General features: G+C 51.5%; 1 protein-coding gene across 4 annotated transcripts in view; it reads right to left on the minus strand.

The window, feature by feature from the left end:
• The window catches only part of Crhr2 (corticotropin releasing hormone receptor 2), a 46,877-nt gene that overhangs the window by 3,639 nt on the left and 22,158 nt on the right, over positions 1–21,080 (minus strand). For 2 of the 4 annotated variants that reach the window (XM_015490192.2, XM_015490194.2), the window contains 6 exons: positions 13,602–13,687; positions 12,025–12,131; positions 11,548–11,665; positions 9,638–9,791; positions 8,915–8,975; positions 6,225–6,297 (listed from right to left, as the gene is read on the minus strand). In XM_015490192.2, the coding sequence (XP_015345678.1) occupies positions 6,225–6,297; positions 8,915–8,975; positions 9,638–9,791; positions 11,548–11,665; positions 12,025–12,131; positions 13,602–13,687 (599 nt within the window). Of the gene's footprint in view, positions 1–6,224; positions 6,298–8,914; positions 8,976–9,637; positions 9,792–11,547; positions 11,666–12,024; positions 12,135–13,601; positions 13,688–21,080 lie in introns of all 4 variants that reach the window. The other 2 variants (XM_015490190.2, XM_015490193.2) reach the window with 1 other exon arrangement.

The following is a 21,080-nucleotide window of genomic DNA, read 5'->3' on the forward strand; positions in this document are numbered from 1 at the left end:
CCCCCCCCCCCCCGTCACCCAGCACCTGCCCAGGTCCCACAGCCTTTGCTCCTCCCTGGACAGGACATGGAGCAGCCTCATGGGCCTGCTCTCTGCCCCCAGCCCCAAGGGAGGAGCATCTAAAGGTGGTGAGCCAGAGCACAGCAGCTGCTCTTCTGCAGACACTTCAGAAAGCTCCCAGCCCCTGCCCCACTCAGGTACCCCACAACAGTCAGGCCTTGCAGTCTGCTTCAGTCCTTGCCTCTCTTGGCCACAGGGTCCCCAGTTGTTGACTGAGGGTCTCTGAGTCCCTTGCACTGTCACTGTTCCAGGCTGGCCTGAAGTCTTATCAGCCCCCCTGGGCGGGGGTGCACTGGCCGGATGAAGCGATTCATAACTCTGTGGCCCAGTGGAGGACTGATCTGTCACCACCCTGCACCCTGAGCTGCAGAGCCTTCTTGGCATCCCCAGGTGAGGAAGATGAATGAGCTGCCCGCAGACTCAGAGGCTTCTGGAAGGGCCTCATTCATCTTCACTTTTAGCCCTCCCTCAGCATCAGAGCTATCCCAACCTCTGGCTCCAACTGGCCCATTGGGCTCCTGAGTCAGCTTCCTGCCACGTGAGTCTCCTGTTGGCTGCTCCCTGTGGCTGTGTACTGTCCCTCTGTGTGTTCTGCTGTGGGTGAATAGGTCTGTTTGCTGTGTGCTTGTGTGTGTTTGTCTCAGAGTGTGCCTGTATATGTGGGGACACGGGTGCCCCCGAGTTTCTCTTCATCTGACTCCAGGTGCAAGCAGGTAGGAACAAGTGTGAGCAGCCCCAACCTTGGACCCTTCAGAAAATGCTCCCAGGCCGGAGGGAGATGCATATCAGCCCCACCCACCACGTGTGTGCAGAGTCTCCATCAGGACCATCCATTGCTTCTTGGGCTGGGTCCTTCTAATCTCCCTAGGGTTCAGATCCCATTGGTGGTCATGGGAAGACACCATGGGACTCAGAGGGTCCCCTAAGTTGGAGGGTGGCTCAGGGACAGGAGGGCTAGACCTTCCCTCAGTCCTGGCCAGCTGTTCTCATATCAGTGTGTGGCCTGGTGAGCCCTGGGGAAGGGATCTTGGGGAGGCCTTCCACGAAGGTGCCCATGGCCGGCTGCCTGCTTTTGCTTAAGGAGCACCTAACTTCCAGCTCCTGGGTTTCTGACCCCTTCCCTTGGATAATGGGGCATATGTCACCTTAACAGACGGGTCATTCCTATGTGATACAAAGAAGTTGTTCTTTTCTGATTCTTCCTGACTTCTCTAGAATAGACTGTTGGAATCAAAATATATTCTCATTTTTATCGCATTTCCTTGCATTAAATAGTATTGGACTCACTAACTTAATTATCCATACACTCTGGTCCATCCATCTGTTCATTCGTCTGTGTATCCAGTCATTCAGTCAACGAGTGGTCACTGAGCACCTCTTGCCTACAGGGTCCTATTCCTTGTACTGAGGCAAGGGCAGGGCAGGGGTCTAGTGTGGAGCCTCTGGGAGGTAGGACCTGGCCCCTCCTCACGCTAGGCAGGCAGTCAGTGATGCTGGCCCCAACCCTTCTCAGCCAGGTATATGCAGCCTGAGTCCTTCTTTCCTCATGAGCTCGTTCCTCAGCCTCCCCCTTTGCAATATCTGCATCAGCCTTCTTCCCTCTCTAGGAAGCCTTCTGACCCCAGCCCCTGCCCAGCTCTCTCGATATCCATTTTTGGACGCCATCTTGCCCTACCTCCACCCCAAAAGAAAACTATCCTAGCTCTTCAGTGAGCACCAACAATTGCACCCTAACTTTGTTTAGCTTGGGTCCAGTATGATTTGATCATGATTTAATTCAGTGAACCAACCCACCACCTGCCAGGTTCTGTGCTGGGCACCAGCAGGGAGAGAGAGGCATATCAGGAAGTAGATAGGTAGACATGGCTCCTGTGGCATCGGGCTTGTGGTCTAGCTGGGGGTGGGAGAGGGTGGGGAGGACTTGCATCTTTCCTAAAGGCTCTGAAAAGCCTGGAGAAGTGGCACATGAAGACAAGGCAGCGTTAGCCAGTGAAGGCGGGGAGAGCGTTCCAGGAAGACAAGGCCAGGAGAGAGCAGCCCAGGGTGGGAAGAGCCAGGACCCTCAATGGCGGCCAGTGTGGCTGCAGATGCTGCTCTGCTGCAGTGGTCAAGAGACCAGCACAGGAAGGGAGGTGGAATCACCTGGGAGCCAGACAGGAATGGCTACCGTCTTTGGCAGTGAGTCCCTGGAGGACCTCCTACCCAACATGCAGTGTTGGACCACAGCAGCGGAGGGGTGCAGGTGAGACCAGCCACCAGAAGAAGCTTCCCCCGAGGAGCTCTGCTTTGCACAAACTGCCATCTATCCTGACTCTGCCTTGGTGGGTTAGCCCCGACTGGCACCTCTGTTGTCCCTGGAGGACCCACCTGTGCTCCCATGAGGCTCAGTGAGAGTGTGTGCTGGGCTTAGCAGTTGGTGTTGATCATCAGGCTGCCATGTGATCTTCTGATTGGGGGTCTGGACATTTTAGTCCCTATCCTCCTGAGCCAGGACAGGCCTTCAGAGGCCTAGCACTCACTAATGTAGGCCTAACACCATTCAAGGTACTCTGCCAAGCGCTGCATGACTATTCCTCAATGAGTAACTTTTATAGACAAGTACAATCATTAACTCCACAGATGCACGAACTGAGGTTCAGAAGCCTAAATAATTCAGCTCTGCCACAGTACTAGCAGGGGATGCTGTCAGGATTTGAGCAGAGGCAATAGGCTTTGGTGGCCTTTTCCTTATACCTACGTCACCGCAAGAAAATGTAGGGCTAAACAGAAGGAACCAGAGACAAGGCGCTGGTACTGCCAGGCTCCGGGACAGGGAATTTCTAATAGGTCCCCACTATAGATCCGAGCTCAGGAAGGCCCTGGGGGTCATCGGCACAGGGTCTTGAACCCCTAGCTCAGGTGCTGGCAGGAGCTGAGGCAGAGACCCAAGGGCAGCAGTAGGTGTCTGGAGCCCACTCGTCCTCACAGTGATCCTGTGTGGCAGGAACTAGCATGCCTGTGTTACAAGTGGGGATCTGAGGCACCAAGAAGAGATCTCTCCGGATTACATCACAACCTCCAGGGGTGTTCCTGCCCACCTACCACCACCAAGGGCAGATCCAGCTTACTGGTCTCTGAGCCACTGCTGGAAGGTGAAGGCACTATCAAGTTGCCATGCTTGCAGGAAGCCCTCTTTGTTCTAAACCTCTGTGTGCAGAGGCAGGGAGGGAGGAAGGCAAAGAGGGAGGAAGGAGGCAGAGAGACACATAGACCCGGTGCCTTGGCTCATCTGTCCTTATGTGGTTTCAGGCTCAATTCCTGCTGTCTTTAAACCCAGGTCAGGAGAGGAGGGCCCAGGGCTTGGGCAAGTCCTCTGCTTGATTCCGTCCTGGTCTCCTGACTTCCTGTGGCTCTGTACCACCTCTCAGGCCTCCCTGCTCATGCTGCCAAGCTCACAGTTCCCTGTTTCAGGCATTCACCAGGAACACACCTGTCTGCCCCCTGTGGCTCTGCAGAGCCTGGTGAATGATTGCAGGGAGTCCCTCAGGATGGAACTTGGAATGCCTCATTAGTCTAGTTCCCAGTCAGTATTATAGGCCTCAGGAGACTGGTCCTCATTGATGTCTCGAGTTTTGCCTTCCTATTGGAATTTTCTAAGCAGGTGGGACCTGGCTGATCCATGGAGAAATCCCAGACAATCAACTTCCCTTCTCAGCAACTGACTATGCCTGGGATCCAGGGTGTACACTGCAAAAATACCCGGGTGCTTGTTACAAATACAGATAGCCAGTGGCAGGTTGGACCTGGAGTCTGCATTTGGGACAGGGGCAGCAGGGGTGCAGGTGGGAAGTGAGCTGAGCTAGGAGCCATAAGCCACCATCCATGCAGAGCCCAGGCATCACCAGAACGGACCAGTTGTACCACACACTGTAGAAGGCTAGCCTGGACTCTTGGTCGGTCACTTTGCAGGGGTCAGTACCTAGTTTGAGGCTTTCTCTAGTGTCATAGGAGATATCTCAGAATGAAAACAGGATGGCCTGGAAATGTGGAGTTTTAGCCCAGCACGATGGCGCATGCCTGTAATCCCAATGGCTCTGGAGGCTGAGACAGGAGGATCATGAATTCAAAGCCAGCCTCAGCAACAGAGTGAGGCACTAAACAATTCAGTGAGACCCTGTCTGTAAATAAAATATGAAAAAGGGCCGGGGATGTGGCTCAGTACTTAAGTGCCCCTGTGTTCAATCTCTGGTACCAAAACAACAACAAAAAAGAAATGCGAGGTGGGGTGTTAATTTCCCAGGGGGAACCTCCATTGAATGAACACTGTTCCAATTTGCATTTATGTGTCCTTAGGCAAGTTGCTTAACCTCTCTGAGCTTCTGCTTCCTCATCTGTCCAGCCAGGATAAGCCACTGTCTTGAGAGTCAGCATGCGTGGAATACTCATGGAAGGCTTTATGCTCTGGGCTGACCTGATGAATGCCACATCCCTTTCCCATGACAACAACCAGCCAGAGTCAGGCTTCCTGCAAATCAACCACCCAATTCACTTCCCAGAATCCAGAAATAAATGAGTGTGTCTTAGCAGCAGAAATGTAGCCAGTGAAGAGGCAGGAATGCCAGGCATATCTCCAACCAAGAGACAACAGGCAGGAGGTGCATGACAAGAGGAGAGACCTGCCCCAGCCGCACATAGCTCTACCAGCTACGGGTTCAGACTTTGGGCAAATCATTCCACCTCTCTGTGTTTTTGCCTATAAAATGGGGAGCCTAATTCCTACTTCTCTCTTGCATCAAGGATGTGAGGAATGGAGGTCGTGCAGACAGAGTTTGTGGAAGTGCTCAGCTTGGAACCTAGAAGCACCCATCGGTGCAAATAGCTGGGTCCAATAGCAAGGTGGGCATGAAGCCACAGAAGGGGGCGTGCTCAGGGAGGCAGGGAGCTGGGTCTTGACACAGCTCACTTTCCTTTGCTTGTGTTTCCTTGTTACCTGGCCAATAGTCCTACAGCAGGGAGCTACCATTGGCCCCGGTCCAGACCAGCCTTTATTGGCTGGGTCCCAGTTCATCAAAAGCGCTATCTCTGCGCAATGGGTCCTCAGCAGCAGGCAGGGAGGGAACAGATCTTGTGTGGTTTCCATTCACACTGAGGGGTGAGTGACTCACGGCATCACTGCATCTCGGAGTCCAAGGACCATCCCCGCCCCCCACTTCTGACAAGGACTTGCTTCCGCCTCTGACGTGAGTGAAGCCCTGACGGTGGAATTTCAGGCAGTGGGTGAGAAAACTTCCTAGTCATCAGTTGACAGACATCAAGGACAATCCAAAGAAGGGGTCCAATGAATCCCGGAAGTCATAACAAGGAGGAGAGTAAGGAAATAGAGATAAACAGTAATTGTCTCCATGGTAGACAAAAGAAAGCCCCACTGAGCACCTGCTGTGTACGAGAGGAGGATTGTGCTCTCTCAGAGGGTGCAGTGGCCCTTTAAGGAAGCCAGTACATACTGGAGCCTGAAATTACCGAGCCTGAAATAAGTCTTACGTAAATGCCAATTTCTTATGGGGCTTTTTTATATGTTTTTTTTTAATGTATGATATATAATGGGTCCTTTTTGCTGCAGCAGCCTCTGCTTAAACTCTATCTTAATTAAAGCTCGTTGTGGATTAAAGATGTGGTGGCAATTATACCTGAGATGCGAATATACTGGCAAAGGGCGGGGAGCTGGACAAGGAACAATTGCTCATTATGCTGCATTTGGGATCTGCCGCTCCATGTTGGGGTGGTGGGCGGCACCCCAGAGGGGGTGGCTGGGGGCAGAGAGGAATGCAGGTCTGGGCTGAACAGAAGCTGCACACCCTACTCTTGCCCCCAGCTGCCTGCTCACCTGGCTGTCTCAGCATTGTACATGGCAAGGGGAAGTCAGATGGGGGGAAGGTACTAGAACTCCACCAGCCAGTCCCTGCCTCCACCCAGAGAAAGAGCTTGAGGTCCAGAGAGGAGCAGAGGTCTCCCCAGAGCCTGAAGAAGGGAGAATTGGGTGGTTCTGGGAACTGCCGTGGTGCGTAGAAGGTACAGGGTTGCCAGGGGCTGCCCAGGTGACATCTTTCCATGCATCTCTGCTTGGGTGGATCCTCTGCTGTCCTCCCAGGGCCCCAGCCCCATCCCATTTCCCACTGAGGACCTACCAGGAGCACGAGGATGATGGGGCCCTGGTAGATGTAGTCAACCAGGTCGCCAGGCTCCTTGCCAAACCAGCACCTGCAAAGATGGGGTGGCAGTGGATGGTCTGCTGAGCTGGGCCAAGGGGGACCGCTCCCAACTTGGAACCAGCTCATCTTCCAGCTTGACCCTTCCTGAGCCCCATCTTCAGGGTTGCTCTTTCCTAGAAAGCCTGTGGACAGCCCCAGCGCCAGCCCCACTGATCACCTGGCCCAGAGCTGTCTTTTCCTCCATGGGATGGGTCTGATCTTCCCAGCCAGACCAAGGGAAAGTCTCCTCCTCAGTCCCCCACTCCATTGCAGACAGCAGGACACAGGGCTGGGCATGCAGGAGCACGGGAATGGGGATCTGGGCTCCCCTCAGTGGCCTAGGACCTATCTGCCCGGTGCCACCTGTTCCCACATTGCTCAGAACCTGCTGCTCTGTGTCCAGACACTCAGCTACACAAAGCAACAGATGTGGAGGTGGAGCCTCCTCCTGCCCGAGCTGGGTCTTTCAGGCTTTGAGCTGAGCCTTCTGTACCCAGTGGAAGGAGCCTGCTGCCTGGCTGGCCTCACTGGCTGCCAAGGGCTTGATTTGTTCTCTGGGGATGCTGGTCAGGGAGAGGCTTGAGAGTCCAGAGGAAGGACTGGGCCAGGTCTCAATCTGGCACTGCCAGCAACTACTGGACCTCAGGGAGGGTCCATTGACTTTAGGAAACTATGTCTGTCACAACTTCAGAGGTTATCCTGTGTACACCAGCCTCAGACAGGAACCTCCCCTGCTGCCTGAATTTCTGGTCTCTTTTTGAACACCCCCTTTGACAGGAAGCTCACAACCTACCAAGTCAGACCTAGTCTTGGGCACCTTTTACCTTTATGAGCCTTTCCTAATGTTAAGCTCCTGGAATTCCACCACATCCTTACCCCAACCCCTAAATACTCTGCAGCCCCTGAAATGCGATAGAGACCTGCACACAGAGATTAATGGTCCCCAGGGACCCCTCTCTCAGCTGTTGACAGCTAACTTCTTGGTTGTTCCTTGGCTGGCCTGTGGCAGAGCTATTATCTGGGCCATGGCTCAGTGTACCAGACTCTGATGCAGAGAGGACCCTAGGATAGGTCACTGCACTTAGGAAGAGACTGTGGTGTCAAAAAGCAAGCTCTTATGAACACCTATGGAATGGAAGAAAATCTTTGCTAGCTACATTGATAGGGGGTTAATATCCGGAATATATAAAGAACTCAAAAAACATAAAAAAACCCAATCAATAAATGGGAAAATGATCTAAACAGAAATTTCCCCAAAGAAGAAATGAAAATGGACAAGTATATGAAATAATATTTAACATCCTTAGCAATCAGGGAAATACAAATCAAACTACACTGGGATTTTATATCACCCCCGTTAGAATGGAAATCATCAAGAAAACAAATAACAATAATTGTAAATAAGGATGTGGAGGAAAGGTGCACTCACATATTGTTGGTGGGATTGAAAACTGGTATAACCATTTTGGAAAGCAGTATGGAGAGTTCATGAAAGACCAGCAATGGAACCACATGTGACCTAGCTATCCTGTTCCTTGGTATATATCCAAAAGAACTAAAATTCAGCATACTATATAGCAATACATGCATCACAACGTTGATAGTAGCACAACTCACAACAGCCAAGTTATGGAACCAGCTTAGGTGCCCGTTATCAGACAAATGGATAAAGGAAATGTGGTATAGATACATGGTGAAGTTTTACTTGGCCATAAATAAGAATGAAATTATGTCATTTGCTGGTAATGGATGGAACTGGAGACTATCATGCTAAGTGAAATAAGCCAGACTCAAAAAGTCCAGGTTCAAATGTTTTCTCTCATAGGCAGAAGCTAGAGAGAAATAAAGAATTAAAAAGTGTGTGTGGGGGGGTGGGATCCCATGAAAATAGAAGGGAGAACAGTGGAGTAGAGAAAGGGGATAGAGAGGGAATGAAGAGGGATGGAAGGGGAGAAACTGTGGAATGACATTGACCAAATTATGCTATGTATGTGAATGAATGTATCACAGTGAATTTTGTTTTTAATGTGTAACTATAATGAACCAGTTGAAAAAACAACAAGTAAATAGAAGGAAGAACAGTAGAGGAAATGAACGGGATCGGGAGAGGGGAGAGAGAGGGGATTGAAATGGACCAAATTATGCTATAGGCATATGAATACATCAAAGTGAACCCCACTACTATAATGCACAAATAACAACATTAAAAAAATCACACACACACACACAAATAAGAGTGAAATAAATACAATTTAAGATAAAACAAAAAAAGTAAGCTCTTGGGGGAACCCCATCAAATGCTCATTGATGCGGCCTTGGATAGAGAGCCTGGAGACCTCGGTCTCATCCACAGATTCTTGGCCAGATCTGCTGCATCCAACTCTGAGGAAGAAGACATCTCTATGGCTGAAAGAGCCACACATACTGGGCACTTCAAGGAACCACAGCTCCTCATGGAATTCAACAAAGGTGCCTTGAAACCCACCATGCAAGCATTCCTGGGAATGAGGATATTTCTTCCAGTCTCAGGACACCAGGAAGGAAAACCTGCCATGGCTACAGCTTGGCCTGAGCCCCAGGCTGACCTGTGCTAACCCACAATCCAAATGGCGGCCCATCCTACTTACTGTTCATTCTCGTAGTAGAGTTTGCCAACTGCCCAGGCGATGATGATGGGGCAGGGGATGCCTGAAAGAAGGACAGACACGTGCTGCAGGGGACACATAGATGGACAGGGACCCTCTTGTAGAATTCAGGGTAGGGGACCACAGGGTTCTGGGACTACATTTCTGCTTTCCCAACTGCAGGCCATCCATGGCCCAGGGATGCCCCATTCCTGGATTACCCCACCTTCTCTCTTCTTCAAGCAGGGAATGATGTGCTTTTGGAGATTTTGTGACAGGAAGGTATAACCATCTAGTTTCTCTCTCTCTTTTCCTTTTTTTCTTTGGAACTGGAAATTAAACCCTGGGTCACTTTATTGGACTGAGATGCCCATAGTCCTTTTTTTTTTTTTTTTTTTTTTTTTTTGAGACAGGATCTTGCTAAGTTGCTGAGGGGCTCACTAAGTTGCTAAGGTTGGCCTTGAACTTGAGATCCTCCTGCCTCAGCATTCTGAGTGGCCCGGATTATAGGTGAGTGCTACTGGACCTGGCCAGTTTCTTTTCTGAAGCCAGAGACAAGAGTCTTTGGACTGGTCACTCTGGACAAGGGAGCAGGGCCAGGTGTGGACCATCTTTTGGAGGGACTCCTGGCTTTTTCCTCTGTACCACTGGACCAGGGTGAGGGGAGAGGACCTTTTCAGCAGTGCCCCCTCCCCCATGGGGCCCTGCCACTCCTGGGAGCCTCACACCATCCGATGAAGAGGAAGAGCCATTTGCGCAGACGCTCAGTGGAGTAGGTCATGACAATGGCGGTGTGGAGGTAGCAGCCTTCTACAAACATCCAGAAGAAGTTGGTGACCACAAAGTAGTTGAAGATGGTGGTTATACAGCGGCACCAGACCTGTGCATGGGGCAGGGGTTGTCAGGGACTCCTGGGGCCCAGCAGGGCTGACCTGCCCAGGAAGGACAGCGAGGTGTGGGCCGCCCAAAGTGGGTGGATGGATGTGGCATCAAACCCCACTGAATCTCACTCCAAAAAAGTTAGCACTTCCCCAACTCTTTCACCCTCCCCCTGAGACTGAGGGGCCATTCTCCCTGGTGCCTATGGGTTTAACATCTCCCCACTCCTCTCAATGTCTCTTCTTAATAAGGAAGAGGGGAGCTGGAAGGCTGGAACTGAACTGTGCTGTGTTTTCACCGTCACGTTCCAGGTCACCTTCAATTCACAGCAAGTCAGGCTGGCTCTCAAGGAATGGGATATGAAATTTCATTTGGAAAAAAAAAAGAAAACCAGTGAGAGAAGAGTCAAGGGAGTGTGGGGAGGAGCTGCAGCCTAGGAGGGTTTCTGCAGAGCCTGTGGCTTGGGATTCTGGACTTGGAACCATCAGCACTGGCTCTGGAGGGGGCAAGTCGCTGTGCCTCCCTGAGCTGTAACTGACACAGGGATGGTAAGGGATGGTAAGAGGAAGTGAAGGGTGGCACAGACAGGCACCAAGGAGGAGTGTTGTGGTTGTGAGTGTGGCTGTTGTTTTGATTTGCCTCCTTGGCAGAAGTGGATTTGTACCTGTCCTTCTGAGCAAGGTGACCCCCACCCCCAGCACCTTGATGTGCCTAGAGCCACAGAGTAGACCAAACAGAGCCAAGGTCTAGGCCACAGACCTCCAAGCCTGGAAGCCCCGACTTGGTCCTCTTTCTTGTTGACTCAACCCCAGGGCAACTCAGAGCCAAGGTTGGGACATGGAGAATGGTGGGGACAGCAGGCTGGGGTGTGAGCCAGCCCTGGGTCAAGGGAGCACTCAGCTCCTCCCTGTTTGGCTCTGACACCCCTGGCTCCTGGATAACCCTCCTGTGCTGAGCAGCTAGCTGCTCTGCTGCTTTGCCCCGTGGTCTCAGCCCTGATCTTTGGCCCGTGTAGTGTCTGTCTCCTTCATTGTAGAAAGTCCTGCTTTCTAGGTGGGAGGGTAAAAATTCCCTACTCCGACCCTGGCCTTTTCTGTAAGTGAAGGATGTCTCACTGGTACTAAAGGCATCTGATTAAATTTGTTTGAACTTGACTCAGGGTAAGGTCAAGTTAAGGGTCAAACCGGATTAGTGTCTGCTGAGATTCAGGCCCTCTGAGGAAAAAGTGTGGAGAAGCCTCATGCCTTTTCTCTCATGGGTGTGCTGAGGAGCTGTATTGGCCCCAGTCTAGTCTACAGTTTTATAATGACCTGGACACAGTTGACACAAATCCAGGGTGGACACTTAACACAAGGGAAGCCCATGATGTGGAGGCATCATTACAGCACTGACCTGAGAGAGTCACTGAACCTCTCTGGTCTCAGTTTCCACATCTGTGTCAAGGAGGAAATGACCCCTAGCCGTCTCTCATTGGGATTCATTGAGAGAGAGTTCAACAGAGGTTAGTTCTATTCTCTTTTTCTCTAAGGCACCCGAATTCACAAGATGGAGACGGGAATGGAATAAACCAGTCAGGCTTATGCAGCTCCTAAGACCCTGGCCTGGCAGCCCTGGCCCCTGCCTCCCTGGTCCTGGGGGGACAGTGACTGGGGTGGAAGTGAGCTCACGTTTAGTTTTGCACCTGAGTATCGAGCAGAGAATGGATATCCCCCAGAGCCAGACCCCCAGCCCAGCCCCGGGTCTCCCCGGGCAGTGACCTCATTGCTTTCATGCACTTCGTGGTCGATGAGCTGTAGCAGGAACCACATGACGTTTCGCAGGATGAAGGTGGTGATGAGGTTCCAGTGAATCACGTTCCGCAGGCAGCGGATGCTCCTGTGAGAGGCCCCGGGCAGGGGTCAGCCAGCGTCAGCTGGGGTGAGTCCACCTGGGGTCAGAGCTCAGATGGGGCTGGGACCGGGGTTCAGTGGGGCTCAAGGGTCAGCTGAGACTGAAGTCACCCTAAGGCCAGGTAGAGACCAAGCCTGAAGTGGGGATAGGGCTACCCCAGGAGCCAATTCCCACCATGGAGGCCCTGGTTGGGCCTGCTTGGCATCCCACAGGCCTGCTGATGGTCAGTGCCCAGCACCAGGCCCATCCCTCCTCTGTCAACTGGCTCTAAGGTGCTCAGAGCAGAGGTGAGATGTCCAGGAGAGATGAAGAGGAAGAGAAGGCAGGTTGGGAGGCAGACTTACCTCAGAGCCAGGAAAAGCAGGAAGGCGGCCACCAGGGCTGCCACAGAGACACAGTGGCCCAGGTAGTTGACAACGAGAGCTATGCGGTAGTGCAGGTCATATTTCCTCTGCTGGACAGACAGACAGACAGACACGGGAGACGGGGGCCATGAACATGTGGGGGTGGGCCTGGGTACTCCAGCCATGCCCATCCCTGTGTGTCTTGACCTTGGGGGCAGCAGACGCTCCAAGTGTCACCACCATGCCTCAGTCTCCATGAGCTCACTCCTGTTGGTCTTGGTGGCTCTTGTTATAATTGGCTGTGGCCAGGCCTCCCAACATGCATTTTTTTTAGGGGGGGCACATTTGGATATGGTCTATTCTGAGATATCCCAGAAACATATATACAGATTCAGAAAGAAGAGCCAGATGTGGCTCTATAATGCCACATCTGAGTTGAATCTCTGCTGAGCCCCCAGATGGCTGAGCACCTGAGGGTGAGCTAGTTCATGTCTGGGCCTCAGTTCTGACATCTGTGCATTAGTGTCAACCTGCCTTCCTACCTCAGAAGCAGTGACCTATGGGAAGCCTGGAGATGCCTGGGGATGGGTTTTCCCTGAGTATAGCAAAGAGGGAGTCCAGCATCAACGGAGCATTAGACATTCAAACTGTCCGTCAGTCAGTTTGTTGTTATCGTCAGGTACTGGCAATTCTAAACAAAGCCAGTGGACTCCCTCCAGCCAGGGTGAGTCAAGGCCCCACCGCACCCCCACTTCCAGTCACCACTGACTTTTGGCCTCTAAGAATGAAGAAATGAGGACAGAGAGCTGGCCGGAGCTTCTTTCTATCCAAACCTTATGACCCCCTGCCTGCCCCTCTGTGGCCTCACTTCCTCAGGGGAGGCAAATGCTTTTTCCTCTGGAGTGGGACTTCATTTGGGGCAAAAATTCCCCCCCCCCCACTGAGGACTGTGTTGGGTGAGAGAGGAGAGGATGGCGCTGGGATCAGGAGAGAGGCACAGCTTGCTGGGGGTGTGGCTCAGTGATAAAGTGCTTGTCTGTCACATGGGGGGCCTGGGATCAATGGCCAGCACTATAGTGACCACAGCAAAAACAACAACAACAACAAAAAAAACAAGTCTCTCTAGAGTGATAGTGGAGCAGAGCAGGAGAGGTCCCAGCATAAAGGACCCAGCTTCCTGGGGGATGGGCCTTGTGGGAGGCTACACTTGTTTTCACATGGAGTCACAAAATCAGAATGCCAGATGAGGAAACCGGGGCTCAGGGGAGGAGGAGGGTGTGCAGTCACAGCCTATTAGATGTTGGGGAGCACTGGTCATGTGGTCATTTCCTTTTTGTGTCCCATGCTGCCTTGGCCCAAGCTCTCCTGGAGATGGGACCCCTTGTCCCCCTTCCTGACTCCTACCACAGTGTCACTGAGACAGGGTAGGACAATAGGGATACGGGCATGAGGCACACAAATGAATGGTTGGGTGACACAGAACTGGTTCTGTCACCCTTGGGATCCTCTGTGCTCAACCCTAGTCCTAATACCTATATGAGGACCAGGGTCATGGCAGTTGTGGGGGGTATACTTACCTTGTCATCCAAAATGGGTTCGCACTGTGAATAGTTGATCTTTGAGGCCCACGTCCCGTTGTCTAAGCATTCTCGGTAGGCATTCCCTACAAAAGATTTCAGTCACCAAGAGTCGGGTCACTTCCACGCCTCAAGAACCCTCCCTGGCTGCCTGGTGCCTGCAGGATAAAGTCCACCTTCTTTAGTTTCCCTGGGTCCAGAAATATAAGGCACCTCTGAAAATCTAAGTAAAAGTCATTTACGTGTAAACTGCACCCAATTGTGAGCACTGGGTTTGTGTCTAAAGGTTTGATGCCTTTAGCAGAATAAATAATGGCCACCCTTCCCTTGGTCACTTTGTATTTATGAGTTCCATAGTTCTTTTCCCCAGTGTGAGTGTTTGCATTTTAGCACCAGCTACCAAGGGCATAGCGTATGTTTCCAGGTGCCAGTTCTTCTTCTAAATGCTTCAGAGATGCTTGTCCATTCGATCCTCATGACTCCCACCACAGTGTTACTGAGACAGGGTAGGACAATAGGGATACCCTATGAAGTAGGTACTAACACAGAATCCACCCATTCATAGGGAGGAAGCTGGAAACAGAAGCACAAAGAGATGAAGCTGCTGGCCAAGGACACTGAAAAAAGAAGTGCAACCCAGGTCTGCCTCTGGGCTTTGCATTCGTGACCCTTGGGCTTCTAAGTCAAGGTGAACAGGCCTGAGGGAGATTTGGGCTGTGTTCCTGCCCCTGAGCTGCCGCTGCCTGGGAGAGCACCGTGCCACGTCTCCAAGTGTTCGGGATCCAGCATCCTCCTTAAAGTTGGAATATGGTTCATGAAAAGGCAGCAACGTCTAACGTCCAATGTAGAAAAGTGCACTTGGATTAAAGGGGAAGGCACAAAGGAGGAAAGCTGCTGGTACCTGCCCTTCTCTCGGTCCTAGCTCTGACTACTGTGGGTGGAGGTTTAATGCCTGAGCCACCCCCTGGGGACATCGTGCCCTTAACTTCCAACCAGGAGGGCCTCCTCCCCACTCCAGAGGACCCCCAGAGCCCTTTGTCTGCCTCCGCTCTGCATTACACCATGAGCTGCCTCGCCGCCCCCTCTTGACTGCAATTCTGAACAGTGCATCGTTTGGGGGTGATATGTACCAGGGTTCTGCTCTGGCTAATGGGCAGTTTTTTTGTGTATTTTTTCTTTTTGGCTTATGTTCGATATACAATACAAAGCTAATGAAAATAAATAGCTCACAGAGCACCAAGTCACAGGGCTGGAGGGGGAAACCTTAGATTGTATTTGGAAGCAGCAAGTTCTGAAATAATTAAGTTACTTAAAAACCCACTTCCGTTGGGCCGACAGTGAGTTAAAAGCAATGGAATTATTAAGGAGCACTTGCCAGAGAGCAAAAACAACGGGGAGATTCTATTAGCTTAATTATTCTTTAATTTGGTGCTCTGAGCTCTGATTTTTCAAACTCAGGGTTATGGCCAGCCTAGTCCTGCCTCTGGGGCCTGTCAGCGTGAGGCCCGTCTCTGGCTGGTTGAAGGAGTCAGTCAGGGGATTGTCCTGGTCTTATCCTGACCCTTGAGGAGAGGAGACCTGTCCCTCACCCTTGTCCCTGGCAACTGGCTCCCAGGTGGTCTTGGACCTCTGATGCACATCTTTCTCACAAACATTCATTCCACATTGTGATTCTGAAGTGGGCGGGAGGTGAGGGGACTGTCTCCACATGTGAGCCAGTGACGTCACTGAAGGAAAGAATAAAGGTATCCTGGCAGATAAGAATAAGGGCAGATCCTTTGTAAGATGCACACTGTCTTTCTGATGGGGGTTTAGAGTCTCTGTGAGGTGCATGAGGGGTGAGATGAAACAGACCCTAATTTGGGTGAGAGCTGAAAGGGCAGAAACAACGATCTTCTTGGAAAGTGCTCATAGGTATCCAGTTTTCCTGAAGTTCAGGGAGAGGTCCCTTCCTTCAGGAAGGCCTCCCTGATTACTCCCATCCCCTTGATTTCTCTCTCCTGAGCACCCTCAGTCCTGTTCACCCCAGCCCCACACTCCAGCCCTTGTCTTGTGACAGTCAGAGTTGTCCAGGTGTGAATCTGGTCTCTCTGAGAAGTGTGGGGGATCTCTGAAGTCAGGGCTTCAGAATATCTGTTTCCCAAGCATGACATCTCGTGGGGACACTGACTAGGAGTGGGCTTGTGGAAGGGAGTGGGGTCAGGATGGAGAGGCTGCAAAGGGAAGGCTTTTCTGTCCTCCCAACAATGCCTCGAGGCCCCTGAGTGCCATGGATTCTGTCCCTTCCTTTCCTTGCTCTGCAATCCACCTCCTCCTGTCCCTCTCTCAGCACTTTCTCCAGTCCTTTTGCCTGGACAGTCTTTTCTTGCCTCCCTGCTGCTTTTCCTGACCCCTCAACCATGCTGATTCCTGCTTAAAAGCCACAAATAGCTCTTTACTGCTTTAAGAATAAAGTCCAACCTTCTTGACATGATACTCAAGGCCCTCAACACCCAGGCCCACGTCTCCCACTCTCCCTTGCAGTTGACGCAGTGCTAACAGGCCTGGCACAACCCCGCTCTGTGCTGGCCCAGCCTTAAACACCCTCCTGAGTCCCACTCACTACTCACAGCAAACTCCTCTCTCTTGAACCCCAGCTCAAGTGCCACGTCCTCCATGGATCCTTCCCCAAAATCCCAGGTCTAAAGCAATCTTTTCTTTTTTTCCTCTAAGTACCTTCTATATATTCCTACCTCTTGGAACATAGGCCTTCACACTTCATTGTTCTTGAGCCACAATAACACATTTTTGTATCATGATCCAACACACACATACACACAGACACACACACTTGCCTGAAATCCAGTTTCACAGAGTGAAATGTATCTTGGAAACCGCTACAATGTTTTTCTTTCTATTCTGTTCTAATGTATTCTGTTCATTTCATATACAAATGCTGGTCATGACCCACTAAATTGATTTCACAGTCCACTATTGTCCCACAATCCATAGTATGAAAAGCAAAAATCTATTTCAGATAGATTGTCGTAATTCTATGGACTGTGTCTCTTTGGACCTAATCCTTTTCTTTGCTCCCAGACTTGAGATCCCTAGGGACAGACAAATAGGCAGAGACCATACTGAAGTCATTGGATCCCTCATATTGGAGTCATTGGGTCCCCCCTTTCTCAGCAACAAGCCATTGAGTCCCTGTGGGTTGAATTGAACTGGTTTGGATTGGCTGAATCTTGAAAAGCAGGGTCTGAGATGTGGCATGTGGGATGGGAGGGACTTCCCTCTAGGGGCCCAGCCCTGTCTGGGACTGAGGTTCTGGCTACAGACACTGGGATCCAGAAGACCGGAAGATAGACGTGTCCGCTGCAGCTAATGAGGGCACCGAGCCCTCAGGCACAGCTTTGGATAAAAGGGAGGAAGAGCCCCTCCCCTCAGGAACCACAGGAGGATGGCCATGGAAAGACTGAGGGCAGGTGGCAACGCCAGAACCACGGGGCTGGAGACGAGGTGGGTACTCGTTACCATAACAACACAGGTGCCCCTGCTGAGGATCAATGCTGATGGTGTGCTATGTGGCCTGCCAGGGGCATTAGGTTCTGAATGGTGCAGGCGGGGTCTTCCACAGCAGGGCTCTGTGGTTCAAGGCTCTGTAGTTTAGGTAGCCTGTCCCTATCCCCAGAGTGGCCCTGACCTGTTAAAAGTCCCTGAAGCAACAGGTTCTCCCCCCTGTCAGTTGTTAACACTTTGATAGTAGTTCTTGGTTCAGTGACTCATCAAGGATAGTCCAAAGGCCTGGCTAGGAGATGGGGGTTATAATCTAGACACAGTGTTAACCCTGGCTGGCTAGATGACCATGGCTAAGTCATATCTCTCTTGGCCTCTGTTTCCCGTCTCAGGAAAAGTAAGTAAATTGGTTCCCAATGATGCTATTAGCATCTCAGGTGAGTCAAGTTTTTGGTTGTGTGAGGCTTCCCAATTTACTGAATGCCAATGAACCACCAAGCCATGGCAACTCCAAACATGCCTACATTACTTTCAAGTGCTCCCTAGATTGGCGCCTCTATCTCTGAGACAGGGACCATGGAAGACAGGGGCTGGGATGAAACAGTTTTGGTGGTAGTTACAGTGGAAACAGTGCAAAGACAGGTGAGGTAGGGAGGAAAGATCAAAGGAAACTGTGGGGAAAGCAGTATGGTCCTTGGCTAATGGAAAGAAAATGGCAAGAAGGGAGATAGAGAGAGAGAAAGTGATGGCAGAGAGGTGGGGAGGGCCAGAAGCAATATTTACTGAAAGAACGAGATCAGCACAGAGGCCCAGAACTTTCAGCACCACGGACAGCAAAACTCTACTGCACCCTGCCCAGAGCAGCCCCAGTTCCTCCAGGTGGTTTCCAAGACTGCTCTAGCCCTCCTGAGGGTCCAGCTGCTCACTTCTGCCTGGCTCACACTGAGCTGCAGCCGTTCTCTTGATGGTCCTGTAAAGAAGTCACAGCTACTGTGCCGCCTTTGCAGGGTCTTGGCCACACAGTATCCATATCATCAGAAGAAAATGCTTTAGGATCCAGATAGCCCACGCTCAGTCCCATTACTGTCTGGAGTTGGAAGGTTCCAGATCCTGCCATCTCCTTGTCTGGCTTGATCTTGACTTTGAGTCACTTTTCTTAACTTTGGTGGGAAAGATTTCCCTGCTAATATCTGCTCCCAGCCTGGCTACCACTGCCTGGACTGGGCAATGATGCTCTGGGGCATGACCAATTGCTTTTCACCCCAACTTAAGAGACCACTGAGGAAGTGTGGCCAGAGTTTGGTGGGGTGGAGGGTCAGGGGCAATGTCATGGTGCCAATATCACATTCCCCTGAGCTTCACAAACAAGTTGTATCTCCCTGAGTTGACATTCCTGCACAGCCCTCACACTACCACAGGCTGACTACGGTTAGCTGGCTCGGGGGGTCTACCTTGCACACTCTGTCTTGATCCAATCCTAGCACATTGGAACAGGCAGCTGGTGACGCTCATCCAATCTTAGACCCAGTCTGACCTAGGAGGGGTGCTATGTTGAGAGAGAGACTGAGAATCTACCATTGCCAAACCCAGACTCTAAGTGGGAAAGGCCTCTCATCTGCCTAGGACATCTATGGTTCGGACATTTTTATGACATTTCTTTCATATTATTTGGACACTGTTCTCTGGGCTTTGATGGCCCACTTGGGGCTTCTAGAATGCCCAGCTCTCTATTTTCACTGGGCTTTTCATTCATGATGCCATCCTTGAGTGGGTACAGTGGGTATTACAGTCCACACTTACAGGGGACAGAGGGGAAGCTGAGTCACAAAGGCACTGAGCAATTTAATAAAGACCCAGTTGGGTCCAAGAAAGAGGCCAGAGGGTGGGTGGAGCCAAGCTCACTGCTAGGGATGGCTGGAAGGAAGGAGCCCAGCACAGCAGAGGCTAGAGCATGGGGTAAGCACCTCCTTCCATGAGCTTCTCTCCTGGGAAGGGAGGTGAAGGTGAACAGGGGATCCCTAAGACAGAGGTTTCCCTAAACCAAGAAATGTCATCAAACTCCACCTCTGCCTCACCTCAGACAGAGAAACCAAGGCCCACAGAAGGTGAAAATCCTTCCTATGGGTGACAAGCAGGCAGCAGCATGACCGGCATTAGAATCTTCTTCCAGCCCACAGCTCCTGTGAGATACTGTAGAAGACTCTGGCTGGCAATAGCCTATGCTCTTCCCTCAACACTGGAAGCAGCCCCTAGAAGAGCAGAGAGGCTGTCTCCAGAGCCCTTTGGGGATGAGATCCTTTCAGTCTAGACAGAGAGATGGCCACCTCCCAAGACAATACTCAGAGGCCACAGAGTTGTAGGGGCTCTCAGAGGTGACAGAAGGCCACACCACCCCTCCTTTCCATGTCTGCACTGTTGCAGCCATTCTTGATGTAGCAGGACACACCAGTGCTTTGGCATGTCTCTAGAATGGGGTTCTGCAAAGTACTCCCCAGAGGTTAGGTTAGGTGGAGTGCGCTCTCCTTCCCTGTCCAGTAGATGCCTCATTACAGACGGGACCAGGGGTTCCCAGGAGGGAATGGTAGGAGCCTTAGGTCAAGGAGGCCAAGCCTGCACCTGGAAGTTCTGCCAAGGAAAGTGGGCTTTGTCCCGGAAGGAGGCAGCAGGACCCTTCTTTGCAGTCACAAAGACCATAGGCACAGGCAAAAGAAGGTTCCAGGGCAGAGCAGATAGAATGAGGGATAGAGCAGAGAGGGAAATGGAGGTGCAGTGGGAAGAGAGAAGGAATAGGGAGGGATAGAGGGAAGGAGAGATCTGGAAAGGGACAATCAGGTGGGAAAGAACACAAGAGAGAAACCAAGAATAGATAGATACTCAGACACAGAGACAGGAAGACAGAATGGCATACAGAAACAGAGGGAGACACGAGAGAGACACACTCAGAGATGGGCTCAGAGGCATCTCTGTGGAATGGGGGAGGTCAGAGGAGAACAGAGCATCACTGCTGAGCTAACCCACTTCCCTGCTCCCTACAGACAAGGAGACAGAGGCCCAGGAAGGGGATGGACTTGCCCCAGGTTATACCATGTATGGACCTTCAGGATTGCTTTGGTGACCAGACATTAAAGCTGGGCTCATGGAACCCTAGGTGAAGGCAGAGGCCACTGCCTGCCCCTGAACTGAAGTGCTAAGTCCTCACCTTCCCAGGCTCCCTTGCAGCTAGGGCTTAGGCATGTGACCCAGAGCCCCCTTTTCCTCTACCCAAAACATGCACCTGCTAGAGGGAGTTAGTGAACTGGCGTCTACAAGAGAGACAGAGAAAGTGTCTCCAGTAAGGGCTGCAGGCACTTAAGTCCCCAGAGCAGTTGTCCAGCAGGATTGTGACCCAGATGGTGGGATGGGAGGTCAGGGGCAATGTCATGATCTTCTCAAATAAGGTGTATCTCCCTGAGTTGACAGTGGCATGGGGGCACTGGCATGGCCACCTGGGGAGAACAGGGATTCCCTCACTGGCTCTACTCCATCCCATGTTCTTGGATGAGGGCCTCCAATCTGGTTCTCAACCCACTCTGTGATTCCATAAGCTCTTAACAAATTCTTCTCTCTGCTTAACCCAGCAGAGCTTCTGAGCCAGGGAAGCAGCAGAACCTTGGTTAAATCCTTGTTCTGTTATGAGTTAGGTCACTTAACTTCCCCAGGTGTACTATGAGGATAATACTATGTTCCCATCACTGGAGGGGCTTATATAAGGATTAATGAGCTTGACAACAGTGCAGACATGAAAGCGCATGGTAGTGTGAGCACACTGCAGGGGCACACAGCTACTAATGTGGACTAGCATGGGTGACCTTGCAAGAGTCCCTTCCCTTCCCTGGGCCATTGCTGCACCCAGAGATGGTCTCTGGGTGAGACCAGTCAAAGCTCTGACCCAGCCTCCGAGACTCGCTCATGCACATCCTGAGAACCACCAGATGGCTTCCC

The sequence above is a fragment of the Marmota marmota genome, unplaced genomic scaffold (assembly GCF_001458135.2).
Source record: "Marmota marmota marmota unplaced genomic scaffold, marMar, whole genome shotgun sequence".
NCBI classification, from domain to species: domain Eukaryota; kingdom Metazoa; phylum Chordata; class Mammalia; order Rodentia; family Sciuridae; genus Marmota; species Marmota marmota.